Genomic DNA, 25,741 nt, shown 5'->3' on the forward strand with positions numbered 1-25,741 from the left:
AGGGAGGGGAAGATCGATGGCTGGCCCTTGGGGGCTGGGACTCCAGAGCCCACAGGAAGTCCAGTAGGGGCTCCTCAGGGCGAGGGGCCTGTGCACAACCCAGATCCCACCCTTGAGAACCCCACAGCCCCTGGGCAGGCTGTATCCCCTGGGGTCTCTGGGTGTCAGGGCGTACTCAGGCCTCTAACAGAGAGCCAGAAACCTGCTTCTGGGACCCAGGGGCCAGGTGTCAAGTGGGGTGTGGCAGGCCAGGTGTCAAGGGGAGGACCTGAGGTTCTGGGGAGCTGTGGCGCCTGCTGAGCAGGGGAGAACGCTGCCACTTGTGAATACATGTGTCCTGGGAAATTCACAAAATGGAGAACCGAAAGTTGGCCCCTGTCCCAGGCGGCCTGGCCCATGGGCTGTACCAACTGAAAGGAAGAGGGGAGCATCCCGGAAGGTACCACTGGCATCCCCCCCATCGAGGCCCCTTTATGGTTCCCCAGAGGCCACAGACTGAGCCCCTCAGAGTCGCCCACAGGCCAGGCCAGCCTGAGGAGCCCTTGGCCTTAGCTTATCCCTTCTGTTCATTGGGCAGGCATGCAGGGGAGGAGGGTGGTGTTTGTAAAAGCAGGGGTGTGGGGCTCCTGACAAAAGCTGCGGCCTCAAAAAGGTCAGCACTGGGGTGCAGGGGAGGTCCTAAAGTCTTAAGTTTTCAGAACCCTTTCTAACAGAACTAGCATTACACAAAAGGCATGCAAGCCATCAACTACTTCTTAGTTTTCTCTTGACTTTCCTGAGGGGAGATGGGGCCTCTGGACACCCAGTAGAGAAGTCAGCAAGGTTCAGGCTAGCTGGGATGATAGGGTCTAGAAACAGGCCCCCAGGCACCGAGAATTCTCCTGTGGTCAAGGCTAAAAGGTGGGCCTTAGTCGGCAAAGAATGGCTTTTTGGGAACATGGAATTGGGGACAAACGAATTGGGGAAAAGCAGTTTGGATTCCTATCTCACTCCTTCCCAGGAGTCGGTTCTAGAATTAGATAAAAAATTTAAACACATGTTTAAAAAACAAATTATTATATTTACAGAAAAAAAAAGTCAAAATGTTTTATAATCTTGAAGTAGGGAAGGTATCTCTGAGCATAATTTGAAATGCAGAAGCCATAATTGATAAATTAATGACTGATAATGATTTTAAATGCCTGGCAAAAAGAAAATTAATAAACACAAAAAAATCCACATACAATCCAAGTCAAACCCAATGATAAGTTGGAAAAAAATACTTTTTTTTTCTTCACAGTGGGATAATTTCCTTAAATCTGTTCCTAGCAAACAATAACGCCAAGAACTCAATAGAAAAATGGGCAAAGAATGTGAAATACAAATGGCTTTTAAATCTACTGTTTAAAATAGTTTCCAGTTTCAAAATGACCATATTAGTGATAGAAATGATCAACATAAAAAAAAAAGTCTGACAGAACCACTGAGATGTTTTGATTATATTTCTAGGAAACACAAATGAAGCTACAATGAAATACTATTTTAAGAGATCATTTGCCCATTTACAGATCTATGGAAAGCCCTTCTGCAGTAAGGAATTCAGTTTCCAGAAATACCGGTACTTAGGAAGAGAAGTGTATGAGGATACTGGACCTAGCATTGCCTGTTACAGACTTGGGAAAAAAACCAAATTTCGACCAAAAAGTAACAGAATGAATAAATTACAGTGCTAATAAAATATAGTGCAGCCATTAGAAGGACTGAATCCAATCTATGTAGGGGTAACTGAACATTCTCAAAGTCACGATGATAACAGGATCACATTTCTGTATAAACTCTGGCAACACATGCACTTCCTCTGTTGACACCTAAGAAACTGTCTGTGCCGCCGTGGACGGGAACACTGGGAGGGAGGTCAGGGGTGGGAAGAGCAGTGAGTTATCACCCAACACTCTTATACTCTGAAGTTTTTACTCTGTGCCTGAAAACATTTCTGTTCAGTCGTAAGCCGTCGCTTTGGACTTGCTGCACCGCGGAGCCCCAGCCCTCGGATAACTTGCATTCGGATGGGGTGAAAAGCCGCGGGCTCTGTGACAGGGGCAGCAGCGGCGGTCAGTGGCAGCACAAGGCAGGAGGATCAGGGTAGGGGCTTGCGGAAGGAATACTGCAGCTGACGGCCGAAGAATCGGACGTGCTGGGAGGGATCGGTAAAGACCGGGCTACTTCAGTCACCAGGACCAGCCAGTACCAAGGAGGCTCTCTGCTCCCGGGAGTACACAGCCACGCTCAGTTTTGCTCTCAGACGTCCTGGATTATCAAACGGGAACCTAGATTCCCAGCGGGAGGGCCCGGGGACTCGGGAGGGACAAGTCTGGGTAACGTCCTCGGTCGGGGAACTCAGGACCAGCGCTCCCGCCGGGCCGGTCTCGCGTGCCCGGGGCCACTCTCGGCTCTCCTAGCACCCCCGGCCCGAAGCCCAGTTGAGAGCACAGAAGGCGCTGACACACACTCGCCGGCGTCGGCCAGCCCGCTGGGCGCGCCCCCACGGCCGGGACGGCGGCAAGGGCAGGGCCGGCCGCCGAGCCGCCGCCACTTACCCGCCAGGCCGTGGCCTCCACGCGCTCCACGCCTGCCACCGTAGCCAAGCATCACCCCACTTCCGCTTCCGCTCGGCCGCGCCCCTCGGCGTCATCCCCGCCCCCAGCCTGAGACACCGCCCCCTTTAAAGGGACCACGAACCCCGAGGGGACGAGGCGGAAGCAGCGGTGGCTCCCGGCCTTGCCACTGCCTGGTGTCGGGCACACCGAGCTGCCGCCCGACTTCGGCGTGGACAACAGGTCGCCCGTCTCTAAAGCCTTCCGCGCTCTAGAACGCCGCCCCTGGACGTCGCAGGGGCACTCCGGGGGACGGTGGTGAGCCGGGAGTTCTGCCAGGGTCCCGAAAGATCTAGGCCGTTCCTGTCTTTAAGGGCATCCCCCGCGGAGTAGTGCTGCTCGTGACCCCATTCCTGGGGAGGCCGCAGGGGGCCTCGGACCTGCCACTGCCCTCCGCTGGCCCAAGCGTGCAAGACTCTTCTTGGCCCTCTGCGCAGGGAAAGCTAACCCTAATCCTGCGATGTCTACCACTGTTACGGAAGGGTGCCTGTCTCGCTGAGGGTCCAGGGCAGTCCCAGTCTAAACACGCGGCGGCCACTCCCACCCCCAGGGTTGTCTTGCGAACAGGGAGCCAACCACCCTCCCCAGGCGTGCCCTCGGAGAACGCAGGGTCCTGAATTCGAATGCTGTCGCCCCTCCATCACCACCTAGGTAACCGACAGCCTCAAGGACGGGAACTCTGGCCTGGCATCTGCAGTTGTGAATTCCCCTGGGGGGGATGGGGTCAAAGCCTGATCCCCCCGTCTTGGGCTCACTGAGCCCCATAAAGAGCACGCACAAGCCAAGAAAGGAAGAGGAACCTTAAAATTTTAAATCTTTAATTTCTGTTTTCACGTTTTTCCTTCGTTTTGCTTCCAAAAGGAAAAGGAGCGCATAGCTCCGTCACCTGTACATTGTCCACGGCCCAGGGGCCAGGGCAGGTCCCGACCCCTGCCGGCCAGCTGCCTCTAGGGCGTGGGGCGCCCGGGGGTTCACATGCAGCCCCCGGGGCCGGGGCAGGGTCCGGGCGCCGCCTTATTGCTGAGGTCCCGGCGCGGCTCGGGCCGGCCACTAGGCTAGGCGCGCTGGCTGGGCAGCTCCTGGGAGATGAAGCGGCGGAGGCGCTCCAGATACTGGCTGTAGAGCTCGATGTCGTTGTGCCCGGCGCCCTCCACCCACAGAGGCTCCACGGCCTTGGGGCAGCGCTCGTAGAGTGCCAGCCCGTGAGAGAAGTCGATCACCTCGTCCTCCGTGCCGTGGATGATGAGCACCGGCGACGTGATCTTGGACACCTTCTCGATGCTGCGGGGCGGTGCACATTAGGCCTCCGCGCCCCGCCCCGCCAAGGTCCCGCCCCACCACCAGTCCCCGCCCCTGCCCGCCCCGCCCCGCCCCGCGCTCACTTGGGGAACGCGTCAAAGCAGTAGGTCTTCTTGGTGTCGGGGAAGGCGACGCGCATGCCCGAGGTGAGCGGCGAGTGCAGCACCACCGCGGCGCACTCGTAGCGCGAGGCCAGGTCCACGGTGGGCACCGTGCCGATGCTCTGCCCGTACAGGACGATGCTGTCCGGGCTGATGCCGTACCTGGCAGCGGTAGGGGCAGGATCAGCCGCGAGGCAACTCACACACCCCTCCCACTGCCTGCCCTCCATTTTCTGCGCAGGCTCCAGGAAATATGATAGGGACCTGGGATCCTCCCCTACCTGCCAGCACCGAGGGGGTTGGCTCAGCAGGGGAGGGCCCGCAGCCCAGACCCTCAGTTTCGATAGTATCTACTTGGTCACACCTGGGCAGTACACCTGTGAAGGCCCTACCAGCGCTGTGGTTCCTGGAGGCAGGTCCCTGGGGTTTCTTCCGGTCACCCGGCCCTCCCGACCGGTACACACACTAGACCAGGGCCACATGCAGAACCTGCTTGGGGCCTTCCTGCCGCTGCAGTTTGGAATTTTGACAGCCCTTCCTGGTCCCACTGCAAGGGGGTGTGTTTTACAGTCACCCTCACCCACTCCCTTGGTCTCGGGGAATGAAGACAGTCCTGCCCAGTTATCTCAGCCAGTATGCAGCCCCTCAGGTGCTTAGTAAAATGTGGGTAAGCAGGAACAGTGGCCCCTGAGGGGAGTGAGTGGTCACTACCTCCTTCCTTGAGCACCTTTCCTACATAGTGGTCAGGTCCTATGCCCCTTCCCCGTGACTCCACACAGACCTCCCAGAGCACCACCTCAGTACAGTTCTTTCCTGACCACTCAAGGACCCACTCACCACCCTCCCAGTATAGGAGGTCGCCATGGTCTTCCCTCCACACTCCCCCAGCTGTGATCTCAAAGGGGGTGCCCCGCTTCCAAGTGGCCAGGGCACTCGGGCACCCAGGGATCATCAGCACCTGTCCCTGCCCTCTGGCCCCCAACCCTAGGCCTTGGGGATGCCATCCAACCTTGTGCCAACCCCCCTTGGCCACTCCACCTCAGCCTGCTCCCTGGTTTGCCAGGAGTACCGCTGTGCTGAGCATCAGCCCGGTTCTACCACCCAGCTCCGGGGAGGACTCTCAGCTGCACCTGGCTGTCTCCACCTGGACAAACGCAGCAGGTGCTGGATTCCATAGCTTTTCCAGCCCTTCCCCGCCCTGCACCACTGCTTGGGCCCACGCCTCCCGCCCTCTTAATGATTCTCAATTGTTGGGGCTGAGGGACAAGGTTGCTGGAGGTCAATACTGGCAGCAGGACAGATGACAGAGCTCAGAACCCTCACCCTTCGGAAGGGTGTGATTCTACTAGCAACCCCCAGCCAGCGGGGACAGGCTGAGGCAGCTGAGTGTGGAACACCTGCACCAGGTCACCCAGCATGAGTCTTCAGTACCACAGAGGTGCCAGGGGACCCTGCTCCCAGGGCCTGCATCAAGCACTCCTGGTGCATCACTACAGCAACCAGGGCCCCGCCTCCCCAGGGCAGGCTGGCTGTGGGCCCTGCAGGAGCTGGTCGCACCAGTTGGCTAGGCAGGGCCAAGGTCGGACCACCCTGGGAAGGCAGAGGGCACCATCTCCAAGAGGCTGGGGGTCAGATGCTCCCTCCAGGGCAGCATGGGGCACCAGGCCACAGGTTGTGTGTGCTGGCTCTGAGACTGAGCCACCATGCTTCAGTGAGAAAGCATGGGGAGGAAGGGGGCTGTCAGGACCTGGATGACAAGGGCGGTGGGCTCCAGGGGCAGAGGCGTAGACCAGACCACAGGGACCCTGTCTGAGTCAAGCCAGCAACTGTGCTGGGTATTGTGCCTGGGGAGGCCCCAGCCTCTGCTAGCTAATCTCCCACAGGGGTTGTGCTGGGAACTAAGCAGTCTGACAACACCTCCAGGCCCAGAGACCCTCCCCAGAATGAAGCCAAGCTCCACAACAAGGGGCCTGGCCCCTCCCCACCCCTCAAATGCTCCCTTAGGCATGGGGATCTCCGAGTCCTTTCACACCACCCTCACTCAACACATCCCAGGCCCAGGAGAGGCCTGGGTCCTCTGCCTAACTCCTCCCTCCAGGCGGAGCCTCCGTTCCCATGGAGAGAACCCCAGGCCCTGTCCCTGCCCCTCCCAGACTGGGGCTCCCAGGAGATCACTCCAAGGAGGGCGGAGGGCCCCCATTCAGCCTCCCTGCACACCAAGCAGACAGAACTCGGGTCAGGCTTCACCCTGCGGCCCCCTACCTGGGCTTCTTCCCACGGGGTCCAGTCACCTGTGAGAAGACGCGCACCCCTGCCCCCCAACTGTGACCTGGGCTCACCTGGTGCGCAGGGCCTGCCAGGCGGCATCAATGTCAGCGTAAAGGTTCTTCTCGGAGGGTTTGCCCGAGCTCATGCCGTAACCAGAGTAGTCGTAGGAGAAGATGTTGCAATTGATGCGTGTGCCCAGGCCGATGTAGAAGCTGCTCATCTGGCCCAGGTCCACTGCATTGCCGTGCGAGAACAGAACTGTGTACCTGAGGAAGTGGGGAAGCACAGGTCAGAGGGTGACGGAGGGAGGCGCCTGGCACCCTGCCAAAAGCAGCAGATGATTGGTTCTGCTCACTGGGACTTAGGCCAGGATAGTCAGTGAAGCCTCAGGCTCCCCATCATCCAGGAGACCACCCAGTGTGAGCCCGAGAAGCCACAGTGACCTTCAATAGATGGCTCTGGGTGGCAGCTGCCTCCCCCCGGAATCATTCCTGATGGAGCGACTCTGAGAGCCTAAGGATGACGGTTCATTTCCCTGCTGCTCTGAACCTTCCTGGAGGATGAGACTGCAGGCGCTCCAACCACAGGGAGGAGGGATAGCCCCTGTTCACTGCGAGGCGGCTCTTCCCTCCCCACGGGGAAGGACCAGGGCCCTTATCTCTGCCCAGGGTCCCACACGGCCCTGCCAGGCAGTCTTGTGAGAGCAGGTGACCAGTCTGGATGGATCCTGGTCAACAGGCTCCCAGAATCTTCTTCCTCCAGCATCACTGGGCCCCAGCCCAGCCCAGCCGAGAGGTAAAAGCCTGCCCTTTGGACCTGGCCTCCTCTGCGGGCAGAAGTGGCTGGAGGCCCCACCTCTGTGCCACCCTGGGGCTTGGGGAGTCAGACCTGGCCCCAGTTGCCAGCCTGGTCTCAGGACCACCACCCAAAAGTGGGTGCCAAGGCCTCACTGGGCGCTCAGGGCCCACGACACTGACCCAGGGCCTGTGAACACTGAGACCCAGAGGCAGGAGGCTCCCAGAGAGGGCCCCCAGGAGGCCGCATGTGGGAGGACCCCGAGCAGTTTCCCGGTGGCTGTGGGCAGCTCTTATCTGCGGCTCCTTGGCAGGAAGAGTCTCTGGGGCGCTCGCCTACCCGAATGGGCTTTCGCTGGCCCTGGCCCTCTGGTGGTCTCCATGGGCCACGATGAGAGGCTGAGCACAGAGCGTACCTGGGGCCCCCACCCCGGCTGGCCCCTCCACCACAGGGCTCGTGTCCGCGCGGCTCACCTGGCACTAGGTACACAGCGCACGTACATGCAGGAGATGCGGTTGCCCCGGCTGCTCTTGGTCAGGAAGACCTCGATGGTGTCCAGCTCGCGCTGGCTGTACTGGAAGTCGGCACGCTCCATCAGGTGGAGCTTCCAGCGCCCAGGGGTGCCAGCCAAGGCCCGCAGGTTCCCTGAGGGGGCAGCCCCAGCCCCACCAGGCCCGGGCTCAGGCTCAGGCACCAGCGAGTAGGTGGGCTCCGGAGGCAGGAAGGCGAGCTTAGCGGCAATGCGGCCAGGGCAGGGCGGGCAACAGAAGAGGCAGCAAAGCTCGGTCACTGACAGGCCGTTCATGGCGGGGGCCAGGTGCCGGGGCAGGCCTCACCCGGCAGGGGAGGGCTGGGGGTGCTCGGAGACGTGGGCAGGGGACAGGGCGACCCCCGGCCACCGCCCCAGACAAGAGCCCCGTTAGGAGGCCGTGGCCCAGCCCCATCGCGGTCCAAGCTGAGCCCTCAGGAGCCTCGCAGCCTCGCGTGTCCGTGTGGCACAGAGGGAAAGCCTGTAGGGGGACAGCATGATGTGGGGTTCCCCCGGGGCTCCCATGGGTCCCAAGCCCTGGGCCTTCCCCTCCGCCCAATCTCCACAGCTCCACCCACTGCTCCACAGCCTGGCCTGGCCTGCCCTCCCTGGGGCACCAAGGCCTCCCAAGTGACCCTGGTGGGACCCAACCAGCCCCCTGCCTGCTATCACACTTCCTCAGCCTGCAGGTGACTTTGCCATTTAACCCCATTCATCAGTACAGCCTCTGCCTGCAGGCCATGCTGGGTGATCAGCACCCTGCCTACCCAACTCTCCCTAATACTGCCCCTGCCCCAGGTCCAGGGAGACCAGTACCCCCAGACCTCTGCCCACAGAGCTGGCCTAGACTCTCCTCCACCCCCTCCCATCCGCCACCCCCAGGTGACACAGCTCAGCCAAGGGAGGACAGACTGCTAACCACAGGGACCCGGGAGCAGGCTCCCAGGGCCTGCGACGTCCGGAGACAGGAGCCCAGGCAGAGGAAATACAACAAACAAAGGCTCTGGGAACAAAAGCAGGATACATCTCCAGGCTGGAAAGGCCCAAGGAGCCATGACAATGGCTCTCTCCTGTGCTTGGGGCCAGGCCCCAGTGGGGGTTGGGATCCACAGAAGCCTGGGGCACCTTCCTCTGATCCACCAGCTCAGGGTTCTGTGGCCTCGGGGAAGTCACTTAGCCTTCGGGGCCTCAGTTTACACTTCCATCAGTACAGATACCACACAGGTCACAAAGAGAGTAAATGAGATGAAGGGAAAGAGGTGGGACAGGCAGGGCTCAGGACAGGCACAGAATGTCCTGAACCCGATCTCGAGCAGACTACAGCTGAGCTGCTAAAGCAACTACACTCAAATATGCACGGAGCTGCCAACAGAGAGGCTGGAAGAAAATACAGAGGTCTGAGAAAAACCTACTCACTTACTACGTTGTCCTTACAGCCTGGAGCGAGGGAGGGACACATGTTCACAGCTCACTGCTGGCAGCAGAGCACCTAAGACTATTCGCTTTCCGGGCCAGCGCATTTGAAAACCACTGGGCCAGGACCACATGGATGCAGAGCATGTTGGTGCAGTCCAAGGCCCAGAAACACACCTGCCCCCTGCAGACCTGCGATCTAAGACTGGGGGCCGCAGAAAGCTACATCTCACAGTCACTTGGATCAGGGGCACATGGAGGGGTATGGGAGAGGGAGGCAGGCACACAGATGACCTCCAGGAGCCCCCAGACTCCCAGGTGGGATGGTTGTGTTACATTCAAGTATGTTCAGAGGGGAGAGTCTATCACATTGGTTCTCAGACCAAGGCAAATTTGCCCTCTGGGGACATGGGCCAACCACTGGAGAGATCTATGGCTGTCATGACTTGGGGGGGGTTACTACTGGCATTGAGTGGGTGGAACCCAGGGATGCTGCTCAACACCTCACCATGCCCAGGACACACTCCCCAGAGTGTCAATCAAACTGAGGCTGCTCCAACATACTCTCAGAGATGTCCGGGCCCCAACAGGTTGACATTCCACTGGTGCTTTCATGGTGTGGCGGGTCTGGAGTTTGGGCAGCAAAGCAAGGCTGGTTTTGAGAGGAAGGCCTGGTTGAGAGCCAGTGGGCAGGTAGGAGGCCCCTGGAGACCCAAGGATGAACAGGCACCCCAAGATGGGCAAGGGCCTGCTGACCAAGTCAGAAACCAGATGACATCCTTGACACCTCCCTGCATCCTCAGACCGGCCCATCTCAGGGCTCTCTCCCTCCCACCACCACCGGGGGCACACACAGTCTCCTTCCTCACTGGTTCCCCCCCACCGTTGACCACTACCACCCTGTTCCACGCCATTCTGCCCCCTGCAGCCAAAAGATCTTTTCACAACACAAATCTACCAGCCACTGGGCTGTTCCAGGGGTCCCACTATTTTTATGATGGAGATCAAATCCCTCACCACCATCTGCTGTGGCCGACCTCTCCAGCCTCCCTTGCTCATCACTAACCCACTCTTCCCCGATGAACCACACTGTCCTCTCCTGCCTCAGAGTTGCAGCCCCAGCAGTTCCCCTAATCGCACGGCCTGGGCTCCCTGTCCCATTCACCATTCACATCTTCCAGTGCCCTTCCAAACAGGTGAGTCCCTTCCCCACAGGCTCCAGGCTCCAGATCTGACTCCACAGCTTGTATGTATAAATTCAGCCTTCACCCTCCACCTCCAACTAAAGAGAAACTCCATGAGGGCAGGACCACCACTGGTTCTCACTCAATCAACACTGTCCGAATGAACGGACAAAGGACCCGGGGGAAAGGGGGGCTCTACAGTCTGCCACGCCAGCAGATATAATCTCTTCTCAGGCCTCCCAGACCTGGGACCTCCCATGGTCTTACACGGATATCAACGAGGGTGCCAGATATCAATGAGAGTGCTGGGCCTCAAACTGCAGCACACACCTAGATGCCTCACTCACTGGGCAGGCACTCCCAGCACTCAGAGCCCAGCAATTCTGTCCACAAGCACATATCCAGCACCGCGCTGCCAGGCCCAGTGTGGGCTGCTGGTATCATGAGGACCAACAAGGAGCCAGGTAGTTACAATTCTCCAAGACGACCTAAATATGGACAACTGTGACCGCACCTCTCCCAGTCAGTCTGAAAGGCGCCTGCAAAGTGCCTGGTGACAGGGGCCAGGACAGCGGGGAAAGGATAGTCAAACCCCAGAGATGACAGCGGGTTCCAGGAACTAGGGATCCTGGACTAGACGGACACTGGGAGGAATAGTGAACAGAGGGGTCCTGGAGAGAGCTGGGTCAGGCCCCGCCCGTGAATCCTACTACAGAATTTGGGGGACATTCATCCTGGAGGAAACGGGGAGCCTAAGGAGTGGGGGTCTGCGGTGGAGCCCATGGGTTAGGGGCTGTGGATGGTGCCCTGGTAGCAGCCTGCAGATGGGACTGGAGCAGAGGCTGGGAAGCCTGACCAGGTGTCCAAGCCGGACGCACTTGGAGACGTTTAGGAAGCAAGGCTCAGCACCGGTTGCCGCGGCGGGCGGGGTTGTGAGGCTGGGGCATTTGTTCGGGGCCGGGGGTCAGAGTCCGCGGCTCGGACAGCGCACTCCTCGAAGGCGGGGCCGCGTCCCCGAGAGGGTGAGCGCATATCCCACGTCGGAGGACTGAATGGACTGCGGACGGAGCTCTGCCAGAGTCGGAGACGCTGTCCCGCGGTCCCGGGCCCTGATCAGTGGTCCTCCACCCGGGACCGCGGACGCCCCGGGAGTGCGGGGTCTCAGTGACGTCCGGCCGGACTGCCCCAGCCTCGCGGCCCGGCCCGGCTCCCCAAACGGCCGCGGGAGGCACTGAGACCGCTCAGAGCCGCCACGCCAGCCCCTGCTTGACACTCACCGCCGCGGCCCGCGCCCCCCGGCCCCGGGGCCGCGCTCCATGGCTCCCGGCAGCCCGTCCGTGCGTCCGTCAATCCCTCGGCGCCCCGGACCGGTCTCCTGCGCCGCCACCGCCGCCGCTCCCCCGCGGGCGGAAGTGAGCCTCACTCCCGCCACCGCCCCGGAAGTGACGTGAAGTGTGCGTGGGGGCCGAAGGGGCAGGGGTTCAGGACCGGGAGCGGGCGCGGCGCGCGTCCGGGGGCGGGGTTAACTCTCATCGTGGGCGGGGAATCTATGATGGGCGGGGCGATTGGGTGGGCAGGGGCCGAGCTTCAGGTTCCAATCAAGATTTCAGGGAGTGGAGACTCATAACCGGTCACTTAATCCTTCTCTCATTCCAGGGCTAGCACTCTAGTGAGGAACTCTTATGGTATCAAATTTTACAGGGTGCCAAAAAACTCAGTGGGGCTTCCCAGGTGGCGCTAGTGGTGAAGAACCTGCCTGCCAGTGCAAGAGATGTAAGAGACTAGAGTTCGATCCCTGGGGTCTGAAAGATCCCCTGGAGGAAGGCATGGCAACCCACTCCAGTCTTCTTACCTGGAGGACCCATGGACGGAGGAGTCTGGCGTGCTGCAGTCCATAGGGTCGCACAGAGTCAGACACGACTGAAGCGATTTAGCACAGAACAAAAACCTCAGTGGTCAACATAACTCTTAATGCACTACTAAAAAAACATAAAGTTTTGGTGGAAGTAAGCCCCTGGTTGGGATGATTCAGCCTTTATTTCAAATCTTTATGTGTTGTTCATCATGGGTCCTTTTGCATCACTTTAAGCTCCCCCTCCCCACACCCCCCAACTCCCAACCAACTACCCCCACCCCCGGTTCCCTGGTGGCTCACTGGTAAAGCATATGCCTGCAATGTAGGTTTGATCCCTGAGTCGGGAAGATTCCCCTAGAGGAGGAAATAGCAACCCGCTCCTGCAGTTTTCTGGCCTAGAGAATCCCATGGACGGAGGAGCCTGGCGCTACAGTCCATGCGGTGGCAAAGAGTCAGAGGCAACTAAGCACACCCGCATGTTAAGCGTTTTCACTGAGCATTAAAATATTAGGGTTTCCGACCCTCTCCCACTCAGCTCACGCTGCAGGCAGGGAGGCAGCGGCTGGTGACACAGCTGAAGGCAAAGCAGATGGACAAGAATGAGGCTTGGGAAAAAAGTGGCAGTGTGGCTGAAAGTAACTTGGGTGGTCAGGGCAGGCCTTTCCGAGGAGTGATTGGGAGGAAGACAGAAAAACTGCAGAGGCTGACAGTGCCTAGCCAAAGCAGGACAGCGAATTAGTGGGACAGCCTTGGCCTTGGGCAAAACAGCCTATCGCAGCTCAACATCCGCTCCACCCGCTGCAGCCAGCCCCAGCTCCCTGTCCTCCCCCAGAGAATCTAACTTTCAGCTTCATTTGCAGAGATAAGCCTCCCTGACCAGTCCTTCCCCAAGGCCCCATTCCCTGGGGGTCAACTGCGGGGAGAGGACTCAGGCTCAGGACTGGACACTGTCCAGAGGTGGTTTCCAGTTGGTTCCCTCTGACCCCTGCCCGAGCCCTAACTGACCCTCCCTCAGCTGTGTGCTCCAGGGGGCTGTCCCTGGGTGCCTGGAGACGTCCCTGCCTCAGCTGTCCCCTCAAGGCTCCCAGCATCAGCGGTCCTCCGGAGGTCCAAATGTCACACCTAAGCCAGGCTCCTTACATTTCCTTGTGCCAGAACAGGAAAAGGCCTGTCCACAGCCTTCCTCCACACTCCCCCACCCCCTGGCCCCATCTTCCCCTCCTCCCCTGGGCTAGAAAGGGCCAGAGCTGCTGCAACACCTGAAAGCCCAGCTTGTTCAGGACTGAAATGCCCCAAGGGGAACACCTGTGTATGTGTGGGAGGGGGTGGCCAGGAGGAGGGGATAGGCTCAGTTCCCACCCAAATGGGGCCTGCCCCACCCCTGCAGAGTTCCCCCACCAACCAGAAGGCACCCAGAAAAGATGAAAGCACTGCTGTGAATTCCCCAAGGTCTCTGAAGGTCAGTCCCACCGCCTTCCCTTCCCAAAGCACCTGCTTGGTGTTGCCCAGCACCTACTGGCCCATTTTTCCCACCTCTTTGCCCTTGCTCTCTCTACCCCAGCCAAGCCACCCTTGAGAAGTTTGTCCCTGGTTGTTCAATCACTCCGTTGTGTCCAACTCTTTGCAACCCCAGGGACTGCAGCACTCCAGTCTTCCCTGCCCTTCACCATCTCCCAGAGCTTGCTCAAACTCATGTCCATCGAGTCAGTGATGCCATCCAACCATCCCGTCCTCTGTCATCCCCTTCTCCTCCTGCCCCCAATCTTTCCCAGCATCCGGGTCTTTTCCAACAAGTCACTTCTTTGCATCAGGTGACCAAAGTATTGGAGCTTCAGCTTTAGCATCAGTCCTTCCAGTGAATATCTAGGATTGATTTCCTTTGGGACTGACTGGTTTGATCTTCTTTCAGTCCAAGGGACACTGAAGAATCTTCTCCAACACCGCAGTTTGAAAGCATCAATTCTTCGGTGCTCAGCCTTCTTTACGGCCAGCTCTCACATCCATACACGACTACTGGAAAAACCATAGCTTTTACTATACAGATCTTTGTTGGCAAAGTGATGTCTCTGCTTTTTAATATGCTGTCTAGGTTTGTCATAGCTTTTCTTCCAGGAAACAAACGTCTTTTAATTTCATGGCTGCAGACACTGTCCACAGTGATTATGGAGCCCAAGAAAATAGTCTGTCACTGTTTCCATTGTTTTCCCCATCTATTTGCCATGAAGGGATGCGAATGGATGCCATGATCTTAGTTTTTTGAAAGTTGAGTTTTAAGTCAGTCTTTTCTTAAAACTGGATGAAGCACAAGCTGGAATCAAGACTGCCAGAAGAAATATCAATAACCTCAGATATGCAGATGACACCACCCTTATTGCAGAAAGTGAAGAGGAACTAAAGAGCCTCTTGATAAAGGTAAAAGAGGAGAGTCCTCCCCCAAGGCCCCATTCCCAGGGGTCAGCTGCTGGAAGAGGACTCAGGATCAGGACTGGACACTGTCCAGAGGTGGTTTGCAGCTGGTTCTCTCTGATACCCTGCCTGGGGCCTAGCTGCCCCCTCCCTCAGGTGTGTGTTCCAGGGTGCTGTCCCTTGATTCCAGCTGTGCTTCATCCAGCCCAGCATCTCGAATGATGTACTCTGCATAAAAGTTAAATAAGCAGGATGACAATATACAGCCTTGATATATTCCTTTCCTAATTTGGAACAAGTCCATTGTTCCATGTCCAGTTCTAACTGTTGCTTCTTGACCAGCATACAAGTTTCTCAGGAGGCAGGTAAGGTGGTCTGCTATTCCCATCTCTTTATGAATTTTCCACAGTTTTTTTGATCCACATAGTCAAAGGCTATAGCATAGTCAACGAAGCAGAAGTAGATTTTTTCTGGAATTCTTTTGCTTTTTCTATGATCCAAATTTGTCCCTACCTCAGGGCCTTTGCACAAGCAATGTCTCCTGCCTGGAATGCCTCCAGATAGACACATGGCTGGCTCCTCCTCCTCCTCCTCAGGCACCTGCACAAATATCACCTCCTTAGGAAGCCCTCGCTGACCTCCCTCAGCCAAAGTCCCTATCACACCCTATTTATTTTTGTAATAGAAAACTTGCCATCATTTTACTGAGTTGTTTGTTTGTCATCTATCCTCCCCATATTCCATGAGCTCCAAGCTCCCTCCCAGGGCAGGGAGCCGGGCTCTTGTCCACTATGTCCCCAGCTGTCCCCATGCTTTCTGAGGAGTCAATAGATGCATGGGAGTAGGATAACTCCCAGCCAAGAGGAAGGCTTTCAGGAAGATGGAGGGAGGCTCTGGAAACTTTTGGTTGCCACTGGCACAGACCTCAGCCTGTCGGGAAAATAATGTGACCACAGGAATCAATGGTCTTAACTTTTTTTTTTCCAAACTTTAAAATTTTATTTTGTGTTGGAGTATAGTCAGTTAACAAGGTCATGTTAGTTTCAGGTGAACAGTGAAGAGACTCAGCCATACACAGTTATGGATCCATTCTCCCCAAGGTGGTACCAGTGGTAAGGAACCCATCTGCCAATGCAGGAGACCTAAGAGATGTGGGTTCAATCTCTGGGTCAAGAAGATCTGCTGGAGGAGGGCATGGCAACCCATTCCAGTATTCTTGCCTGGAGAATCCCACAGACAAAGGAGCCTGGTAGGCTATAGTCCAAAGGTTCGCAGAGTTAGACACGACTGAGCATGTATGCACCCCCCTCCACCAGGCAACCATAAGTTCCTTTTCTAAGTCTGGGAGTTTCCTTCTGTTTTGTGAGTTCATTTGTATCATTGCTTTGAGTTCTTGCATATGAGGTGTGTCATACAATGTTTCTCCTTCTCTGTCTTACTTCACTCATATGACACTCTTTAAGTCCATGTTTGTTGCTGCAAATGACATTATTTCATTCTTTTTAATGGTTGAGTAATATTCCATTGTATACATGTACCACATCTTTATTCATTCCTCTGTTTGTGGACATTTAGGTTGCTCCTATGTCCTGGCTATTTTAAACAGTGTTGCAATGAACATTGAGGTACATGCATCCTTTCAGATCATGTTTTTGTCCAGATATAGGCCTAGGAGTGGGATTGCAGGGTCATATGATAGCTCTATTTTTAGTTTTTTAAGGAACATCCACACTGTTCTCCATAGTGGCTCTATCAGATTACGATCAACCAATAGTGTAGGAGGGTTCCCTCCTCTCCGCATCCTCTCCAGTATTAGTGTTTTCTTCTTCTTCTTCCTTTTTTTTTTTTTTTAATGCTAGCCATTCTGACCAGTGTAAGGTGATATCTCATTGGAGTTTCGATTTGCTTTCACTACTAATTAGCAGTGTTGAACATCTTTTTATATGCCTGTTGGCTCTCTGTATATTCTCTTTGGAGAAATGCGTATTCAGGTTCTCTGCCCATTTTTTGAGTGGGTTGTTTGTTTTGATGCTGTTAAGTGTCATAAGCTGTTTGTAAATTTTGGAGACTAATCCCTTATTGGTCACATTATTTGCAAATATTTTCTCCTAATCTGTGGGCTGTCTTTTCATTCTGTTTATTGTTTGCTTGACTGTGCAAAAGCTTTTGAGTTTACGTAGGTCCCATTTGTTTATTTTTGTTTTTATTTCCATTGTTCTGAGAGATGGATCGAAAAAGATGTTGCTGTGGTTTATGTCAGAAAGTGTTCTGCCTGTTTTCCTCTAGGAGTTTTGTAGTGTCTTGTCTCACATGTAGGTCTTCAATCTATTTTGAGCTTATTTTTGTGTATGGAATTAAAGAGTGTATGGAATTAAAGAGTAACCTTATTTCATTATCTTAGATGTGGCTGTCCAGTGTTGTCTTTTTTTATTTCCTAAATATTTATTTATTTATTTGGTTACTCCGGGTCTTAGTTGCAGCACTTGGGATCTCTTAGTTGTGGCATACTAGATCTAGTTCCTGGACCAGGGATTGAACCCAGGGCCCCTGCACTGGGAGTGTAGAATCTTAACCATTGGACCACCAGGGAAGTCTCAGGAATCAATGGTCTTAAAAGCAATCCTGTTTAAGTAAAAGATCAAGAGATTACGTGTTTCCCATCTTTGGGGCAAGGGAACACTGCACACGTACAGAAAAGCTCCTTGGGTGTCAAAGAGGAAGGGCTGCCACCCCATAAGAGGTGATGACAAGCCTCCCCATAGGCCTCTAGACTGGAAAAAAGTTGTGCCCACGTGTTGGGGAGGGTCCTAGGGTGGGCGAGGTGTGGAAAAATAAACCAGGTAATTGGCCAAAGGTAAACAAAGACCCTGAAGAACTACCATATATAAATGATTTAGTCGTCTCTTCACTGCACTCTTCCTTATTAGGGAAGATGCTCGCACCCTTTTCCAGGTGTAGGGGTATCTCTATCTTGCTTCAGTCTTTTTTTTTTTAATGTTTGGCAGCTCTTTAAAAATATTTATTTAAAAATATTTATTATTTGGCTGTGCCAGAATCTTAGCTGCAGCATGTGGGATCTAGTTCCCTGACCAGGCATTGCACCCAGGCCCCTTGCACTGGGAGCCCAGAGGCTTAGTCACTGGACTACAGGGAAGTCCTTTAACTAAACAAATTATTTCTCTGTGTGCTCTCCAGCTTGTTGTGTTGTGTCTCTAATAATAAGCTTTGTAGTGTTTCTACACATTTTGGCCTCCTTGAGAAATGCATTTTTCAATGAGGTGAACAGCCAGGAGGAACTCTGCTTTAAGCCTGAGGCCCCTGGTGGACTAGTAGTGGCCAGGATTTCATATTTTCATCCAGACTACCCAGGTTCAGTTCCGAGGCAGGGAACTAAGACCTTGCTTCAAGCCAGAGTTCACTGCTGTCTGTCTCTGCGATCAATCCTGCCCGGATCAGTGAGCTCCAGTCAGGTGCTATTCAAAAGGGGCTTCCCAGGTGGTGACAGTGGTAAGGAATCCTCCTGCCAATCCAGAAGACATAAGAACCACAGGTTCAATCCCTGGGTTGAAAAGATCCCCTGCAGAAGGAAATGGCAACCCACTCCAGTATCCTTGCCTGGAGAATCCCATAGACAGAAGAGCCTGGAGGTCTGTAGTCTTTAGGGTCCTAAGGAGGCAGACATGACCCAAGAAACAGCACACACACTATCCAGTATGGAGGCCATCAGCTCTGAGCTGCTATTTAATTTTAAATAAATGCATGAAAAGTAAATGCAATTTAAATTGGACTTCTTCAGTTGCAATGGGCTCCTTTCAAGTGCTAAAGAGCTGGGGGCTCCCATTGTGGAAGGCACAGGTGAAGAACAAGTCTGTCACTTGGAAAGTTCTAGGAGTTTCCGTCTAACCACTGAACTCCAAAACAAAAAGCATCTATCTGCATTGGTGTCCTTTTGGTCTCCTGTGTATCTCTGGCGCCCAGTTTGGGGCTCAGCATTCAGTTGGTGCTCAATAAATGCTTAAAGTAGAGAGGGGAGGTGGGAGGGAGGAAAGGAGTTCTTTTAAGAAGCAAAGTTAATCATCCAATGAACACTGCAAGTTCTGTCCATAGATCTTCATCCCTGCATTATTTACAAGAGCGCAAACAGAAAAATATCCTCAAAGTGAAGAGAGGAAATTAAATAAAAAGATTATGGTTGGGGACTTCCCTGGTCATCCAGTGGTTAAGACTCCATGCTTCTAGTGCAGGGGACACAGGTCCAAATCCAGATCTGGGAACTAAGATCCTACAGGCTATGTGGTTTGGTCAAAAGATTTTCTTAAAAAAATGATTATGGTTGATGCTTGATGAAAAAAAACTGTTCTTGCCTGGAGAATCCCCATGGACCAAGGAGCCTGGAGGGCTACAGTCCGTGAGGTGACAAAGAGTCAGACATGATTGAGCAACTAAGCACCCTGAGGTATGCAGACCATTACAAAGATGCTAGTCTTTTTTTTTTTTTAACAGCTTTACTTTGACTTATATTTTTATGGGAAATAATATTTATATGGTTCAAAATTCAAAGGATCTATACGGTTGTGCAGAAAATATCTCTGCCCCAATCTTGTTCCCCAGGAAACATGACCCCATCTCTCAAGGCGGCCACTATTCCAAGCTGCAACTGATTCAGGGTTGAGAAACTCTGGCATCTGTGTCCACCTATGAGCAGGTGTAAAGAGACTGTCCCATTTATTATTATTATTTTTTTATGTTTTGGCTGCTCCCCACGTCATGCAGGATCTTAGTTCCTCAACCAGAAATCAAACCCACCCCTCCCCTGCAGTGCAAGCATAGGTAGAGTCCTAAGCACTGGACCACCAAGGAAGTCCCTTTTTTAAAAAAAAAAAGTCATTATTCCCTGTTATTATCATTGATACACACAGCAGCTCTTAGCAACACTGCCCAGATGGTCACTTCTTCCCCCTGGGCCCATCTTGCAATCCTATCATGCAACCCCAGGGCTGGCCCCACTGCTGGGTATTCAGTCACCTCCTGCTGGACAAGTAGGTTGCTTCCACTGTGTTGTTATTCAGTTGCTAAGTCATGTCCGAAACCCCACGGACTGCAGCATGCCAGTCTCCCCTGTCTTTCACTATCTCCCAGAGTTTGCTCAAACTCATGCCCATTGAGCCGATAATGCCATCCAACCATCTCATCCTCTGTCGGCCCCATCTCCTCCTGCCTTCAATCTTTCCCAGCATCAGGGCCTTTTCCAGTGAGTCGGCACTTTCACATCAGGTGACCAAAGTATTGGAGCTTCAGCTTCAGCATCAGTCCTTCCAATGAATTTTCAGGGTTGGAAGGATATCAACCCTTTAGGATTGTCCTCTGGGTAGGACTAAAACAGTACCTGGGGCATTTCCCACTGGTGGGTGGAGATTGCGGGGAGGTTTCCTGGAAGCAGAGGATTCTAAGAAGATTCATGCTGTTTCCTCCAAGAAACAACGCAACCCCAGGCACCACTTGGAGAAAAACACACCACCCTGGGAACGGGGAAGATGCTGACAGATGAGGTTACAAGAGATTTTTTTTTCTCTTCCTCACGCTTTGATGTGTCTTCTGAGTTTGCATTGGTTTTGCTCGGCCAAGGGAGTGTTTCACTGTTAGGATCGGTGAGTAGCTGAAATAAAAACTATATGCCCAATGCAGTGAACACAGATTCAATCCCTGGTCGGGAAACTAAGATCCTACATGACATTCAGTGTAGCCAAAAAATAATTCATGCTTGTGTTTCTCAAGTTCAGACCTGAAAGAATTGAAAGTCAGGACTCAGAAACTGTAGAAGAGTGTTCAGAGCAGCATGATTTTTAACAGCCAAAGATAGGAGCTGCATGAGTGGCTTGACGGATGAAAAAATGTGGTCCATCCACACAGTGGAATGTGGTAGGAGATTCTGACATCCACACCTTGGCTGGACCTTAAGGACGTGATGCTCAGTGAGAGAAGCCAGACACGGAAGGACAAACACTGTCTGATTCCACTCACAGGAGGTCCCTAGAGGAGTCAGATCCACAGAGGCAGGAAGTAGATGGTGGGGCCAGAGGCTGGGGGAGGGGAGGAGGAGTCAGTGTTTCATGTGGGCAGAGCTTCAGTTTGGGAAGATAAGAAAGTTTTGGAGATGATAATGGGGATGGTTGCAGGACAATATGAATGTATTTAGCGTCATTGAGCTGTACACTTAAAATATGGTTAAGATGGCAAATTTATGGTATGTGTATTTTACCACAATTAAATATAACTTGATGAAACCAAGAGGTAGGGGGACGTCTGCAGGCCAGTGCCAGCATCCTGGTCAGAGAGCCCTGCAGTCACCTGAGGTCCCCCGCTCAGGAGGATGTCTGCAGGCCAGTGCCAGCATCCTGGCCAGAGAGCCCTGCAGTCACCTGGGGTCCCCAGCTCAGGAGGGATTTGCTTGTGTCTTGAAATACTTAGGATTTGACCAAGGGCATCTGCACTTTCATTCTGCTCTGGGATCTCAATGTTATGTGGCCCATCGTGGTTTGGGGAAGGGACCCACGCATGGTCAGGGTTTGGGAGTTGGTGGAGAAACACTCTCATGGACACGTTTTTTATTGCACCACCCCGTGGTGGGGGAGAATGAGACCCGGTCAGGAAGTGGGCTTCTGAGAGTCAAGGAAGGAAGTGGGGGGGGGTGGGTTGCATCTGAAAATAGCACTGCTCACCCAGCTGATTGTGGTTGGGGGGTGGGGTGGGGAGCATGCATGGGACTTTTCTGAGGAAGACCCCTCCCCGGAAACCAGCCCCACTCTTTCCCTGTGGACACAGCCAGGTCCAGTCAGCCTGGCTGCCCGGTCTCAGTAGCTGGCTTTCAGAACAAAGTGGTGCAGGAGAACCAGCCTGAGAGCTGGGATGAGGTTTCTCCAGAGAAACAGAGCCAATAGGATAGATGAGGACATAAATGTAGATACACTGCTGCCCAGAAAGAGATGTATAACCAGGATGATGGATACTGAGAATTCCCTCCATCTGAACCTGCTGTCTGCGAACTGGACACCCAGGGGAGCTGATGTTGTAAGACCAAGGACAGGAAGTGACGGGTGGTCCTGCCGGCCATCAAGCAGAGGGGACAGATTCCACTTTCCTTCGCTTTGCATTCAGGTCAACAACATGTGGGTTGATGCCCACTTAAGGCCATCTGCTTTAGGGAACCTATTAGTTCAAAGGACTGCCTCATCTGGGAACCCCTGCACAGACACACCCAGAAATCATGTTTGAAAAAAAGAAGATATATTGGGAATTCTCTGGCGGTCCAGTGGTTAAGACTCCAAGATTCCACTGCAGAGGACACAGGTTTGATCCCTGGTTGGGGAATAACCAGCAAGCTGCATGGCCAAAAAAAAACCACCAAAAAAGGAAAGAAACAAATAGTCCTTAAAAATTGCACACAAATATATACAAGCTCACTGTGACCCACTGCCAGCCCTATCCTCGGCCCTCCTCTCCCCAAAAGCTCCCTCTCACCCCGTCCCAGTTCCTCCCCTCCCAGAGGTCACCAGTCGTTGACTTTCATCACCACCGATGAGTTTTGTCCAATTTTGTACTCTCCCTAAATGGAGTTCTACAGTTTGTTCTCTCCCAGCCAGATTCATCCTTTCCACACTGTGTCCCTGGGATGCAGAACAGGTTGCATGCAGCAGGCGGGTACTTTTTTCCTTACTGCATAACATTCCATAACATTCCATTTTGTAACCATACCACCATTTTTTTTTTAACGTGTTAAAAAACCACTCAGTTTTATTAATTTACATATATTAAGTTCACAAATTATCTAAATGAAGTCTTTCTCAATGCACTGTATGAGCCTAAGGCAAAATACAGATTACAAGAATTCACATGCATTCTTGTTCTTCTGATACAATGACCTGAGAATTGTTTGAAATATACTTGATTTGCAATGTTGTATTAATTACTGCTGTATAACAAAGTGATTCAGTTATGCCTACATATACATTTTTCTTTCCTTTTTCTTTTTTTGGTCACTGTGTGGCATGTGGAATTTTAGTTTTCCCACCTGTGGTCCCTGCAATGGAAGCACACAGTCTTAACCACTGGACCTCCTTGAAAGTCCGTACACTCTTTTTAATATTCATATATATATATTCTTTTCCATTGTGGTTTATCATAGGATATTGAATACAGTTCTCTGTGCTATACGGTAGGACCTTATTTATTACATACCACTTCTTTCTTAAATATTTTATTTATTATTTATTAATTTGGCTGCTGCTGCCAGATCTTAATTGTGGCTCTCAGAGTCTTCACTGTGGCATGCAGAATCTTTTTTAGTTGAAGCATCCAGGATCATAGTTCCCTAACCAGGGGTTGAGCCCAGGTCCCTGAATTTCATGTGAAGAGCCTTAAGTGCTGGACCACCAGGGAAGTCCCACATACCACTATTTCTTGACCCAGCTCTCAAAAATGGACACTTGGGTGGTTTCCACTTTGGATCTATTATGAACACAGTTCCTATGAGTCTTTTCCTGGATATAAGCACTCGTATTCTTTAATTAAATTAAACTAATTCGTTAACTAATTTTTGGCTGTGCTGGGTCTTCGTTGCTGTTTGGGCTTTCTCTAGTTGCAGTGAGCGGGAGCTACTCTCTAGTTGGGGTGTGTGGGCGTCTCACTGTAGCGGCTTCTCTGGTTGTGAAGCCCAGGTTCTAGGGCGAGTGGGCTCAGTAGTCATAGCCTGTGGTCTCAGTAGTTCTAATGGACAGGCTTAGTTGCTCCGTGGCATGTGGAATCTTCCCAGACCTGGGACTGAACCTGTGTCTTCCACATTGGCAGGCGGATTCTTTACGGACTGAGCCATTGAGGAAGCCCCATGAGTATAGATCTGATCCACACTGCCAAATGGTTGTCCAAAGTAGCTGAGCTTTCTGGCTCCCTGATTTATCTCCTCCCCCTGCCCCAATTTTCTCCACACTCAAACCCCAGGGAATCTTCCAGGTTTCAATGTGCAGAACCAAGTGCTCAGTCACTAAGTCATGTCCAACTCTTTGTGGCCCCATGGACTGTAGTCTGCCAGTCTCCTCTGTTCATGGGATTTCCCAGGCAAGAATACTAGAGTGGAATGCCTTTTGTTTCCTTCTCCAGGGGATCTCCTGACTCAGGTGGAGCTACTGGTAAAAAACCCACCTGCTGATGGAGGAGATGTGGATTCCATCTCTGTGTCAAGAAGATCCCTTGGAGGAGGGCATGGCAACCGCCACCAGTATTCTTGCATGGAGAATCCCATGGATAGAGGAGCCTGGCGGGCTGCAGTCCATGGCATTGCAAAGAGTCAGACACTGATGGAGCAGCTTTCTACTTCACCCAGACCTCTGTCTTCAGGGTTTGATTGGGCACCGGTGTACAGAGGCTGAGCTTTTGGTAGTAGCAGCACCTACCTTCTGTTTTCTGTACAGCACTTCCTGTGAGTCTTGGAAATGACCGAACTTATTTATGTGTTTAGCTGCCCTGAGTGTTAATTGTGGCACTTAGCCTCTCTGATGTGGCATGCCAGATATTGAATTGCAGCATATGGGATCTAGTTCTCTGACCAGGAATCAAATCCAGGTTCCCCTTAATGCTGGACCAGCAGGTAAGTCCCAACCTCATCTTTATTTTATCTGACTCAGTTATTATTTGTCTCCTTCCACTGCTCATGAGTGCTTCTGGAGCAGGGACCTAGTCTGTGGTCCACTCCATGCTCTGTGTCCAGGGTCCAGGAAAGAGTGACTACTAATGAAGAGGGGGACGTTTCCTTTCTGGGAGATAAAAATCTCTGAAATAGATTGTGGTGCTGGTTGCACAAGTTTGTGAAAACCAGTGATCTGTGCGATTTAAATGAGTGAAGTATAGGTTTTGATATTATATCTCAATACACATGTTACAAAACTTAATCATTGTATCTAACTGTAAGGCCAAAGGAGCCCAGGCCCCTCCCTGTCCACCCCAGGAGGTCAGATCTGGCAGTTATGACCCTAGCAGGTGGAGGTCCAAGAACCACAGCACATCCCCTGGGCTCACTTGCCTGGATCCTTCTCTGCAGAGCTGGACTTGAGTCACGTCAGAAGAACTCCACTGTAGAGGTAAATACAATTTTATTTCAATATATTTAAAAATCAAAATAAGGAACTCCCGTGGTGGTCCAGTGGTTAAGACTCCGAGCTTCCAATGCAAGGGCCAAGGGTTCAATTTTTAGTTGGGGAACTAAGATCCTGCATGCCTTGTGGCACGGCAAAAAAAAAAAAAAAGTACCATGGTTAACAATGTAGTTGAGCAACAAAAAACATTACAAAAATCAAAATTAATGCAGAAAACAAACTTATGGTTACAAAGTGGAAAACGGTGTGGAGAAGGGATAAATTAGGGGTTTGGGATTAGCAGATTGTTTTTGTTTTTGTTTAGTCACTCAGTTGTGTCCCACTCTATGCAACTCCATGGACTGCAGCACACCAGGCTACCTCTGTCCTTCACTATCTCCCAGAGTTTGCTCAAATTTGTTTCCATTGAGTCAGTGATGCTATCTAACCATCTCATCCTCTGTCACTCCCTTCTCCTCCTGCCCTTAATCATTTTCTAGCATCAAGGTCTTTTCCAATGAGTCACTTCTTTGCATAAGGTGGCCAAAGTATTGGAGCTTCAGTTTCAGCATCAGTCCTTCCAGTGAATAATCAGGGTTGATTTCCTTTAGGATTGACTGCTTTGATCTCCTTGCAGTCCAAAGGACTCTCAAGTGTCTTCTCCAGCACCACAGTTCCAAAGAATCAATTCTTTGGCACTCAACCTTCTTTTTGGTCCAGGTTGCACATCCATACATGACTACTGGACAAGCCATAGCTTTGACTATACAGGCCTTTGTCGGCAAAGTGATGTCTCTGCTTTTTAATATGCGGTCTAGGTTTGTCATAGCTTTCCTTCCAAGGAGCAAGTGTCTTCTACTTTCATGGCTCCAGTCACCATCTGCAGTGACTTTGAGATGCTGCATACATCTAAATACACATGAAACTGGGAGGAAGAGGAGGAGAAGCAGACCCTGGGGGCCACCCTCATTTATGCTGTCTGACCATTTGGCATTTGCCTTGGTGTGTAGTGTGAGCATGGCCTCAATTGAATTAGATTCCATTTTTCCTCCCAAATAGCAGGGGCTTTTTGACCTGGGCACTGCTGCTGTTGGGGTCAAACAGTCCTGAGTTGGGGCCCTTCTGGGCACTGTA

The 25,741-nt window shown here is 52.7% G+C and overlaps 1 protein-coding gene across 1 annotated transcript; it reads right to left on the bottom strand.

Annotated features, from left to right (window-relative positions):
• Window positions 1–3,432: 3,432 nt before the first annotated feature.
• On the bottom strand, window positions 3,433–11,652 carry ABHD17A (abhydrolase domain containing 17A, depalmitoylase). Its single transcript, XM_065918533.1, has 5 exons — window positions 11,500–11,652; window positions 7,570–8,106; window positions 6,373–6,567; window positions 4,016–4,195; window positions 3,433–3,914 (listed from the first exon to the last, which is right to left on the bottom strand). Exons 2-5 carry the CDS (start codon window positions 7,899–7,901, stop codon window positions 3,689–3,691), a joined length of 933 nt encoding a protein of 310 aa, XP_065774605.1. The 5' UTR covers window positions 7,902–8,106; window positions 11,500–11,652; the 3' UTR covers window positions 3,433–3,688.
• Between the last annotated feature and the right edge of the window lie 14,089 nt (window positions 11,653–25,741).

The sequence above is a fragment of the Muntiacus reevesi genome, chromosome 1 (genome assembly GCF_963930625.1).
Source record: "Muntiacus reevesi chromosome 1, mMunRee1.1, whole genome shotgun sequence".
NCBI lineage: Eukaryota > Metazoa > Chordata > Mammalia > Artiodactyla > Cervidae > Muntiacus > Muntiacus reevesi.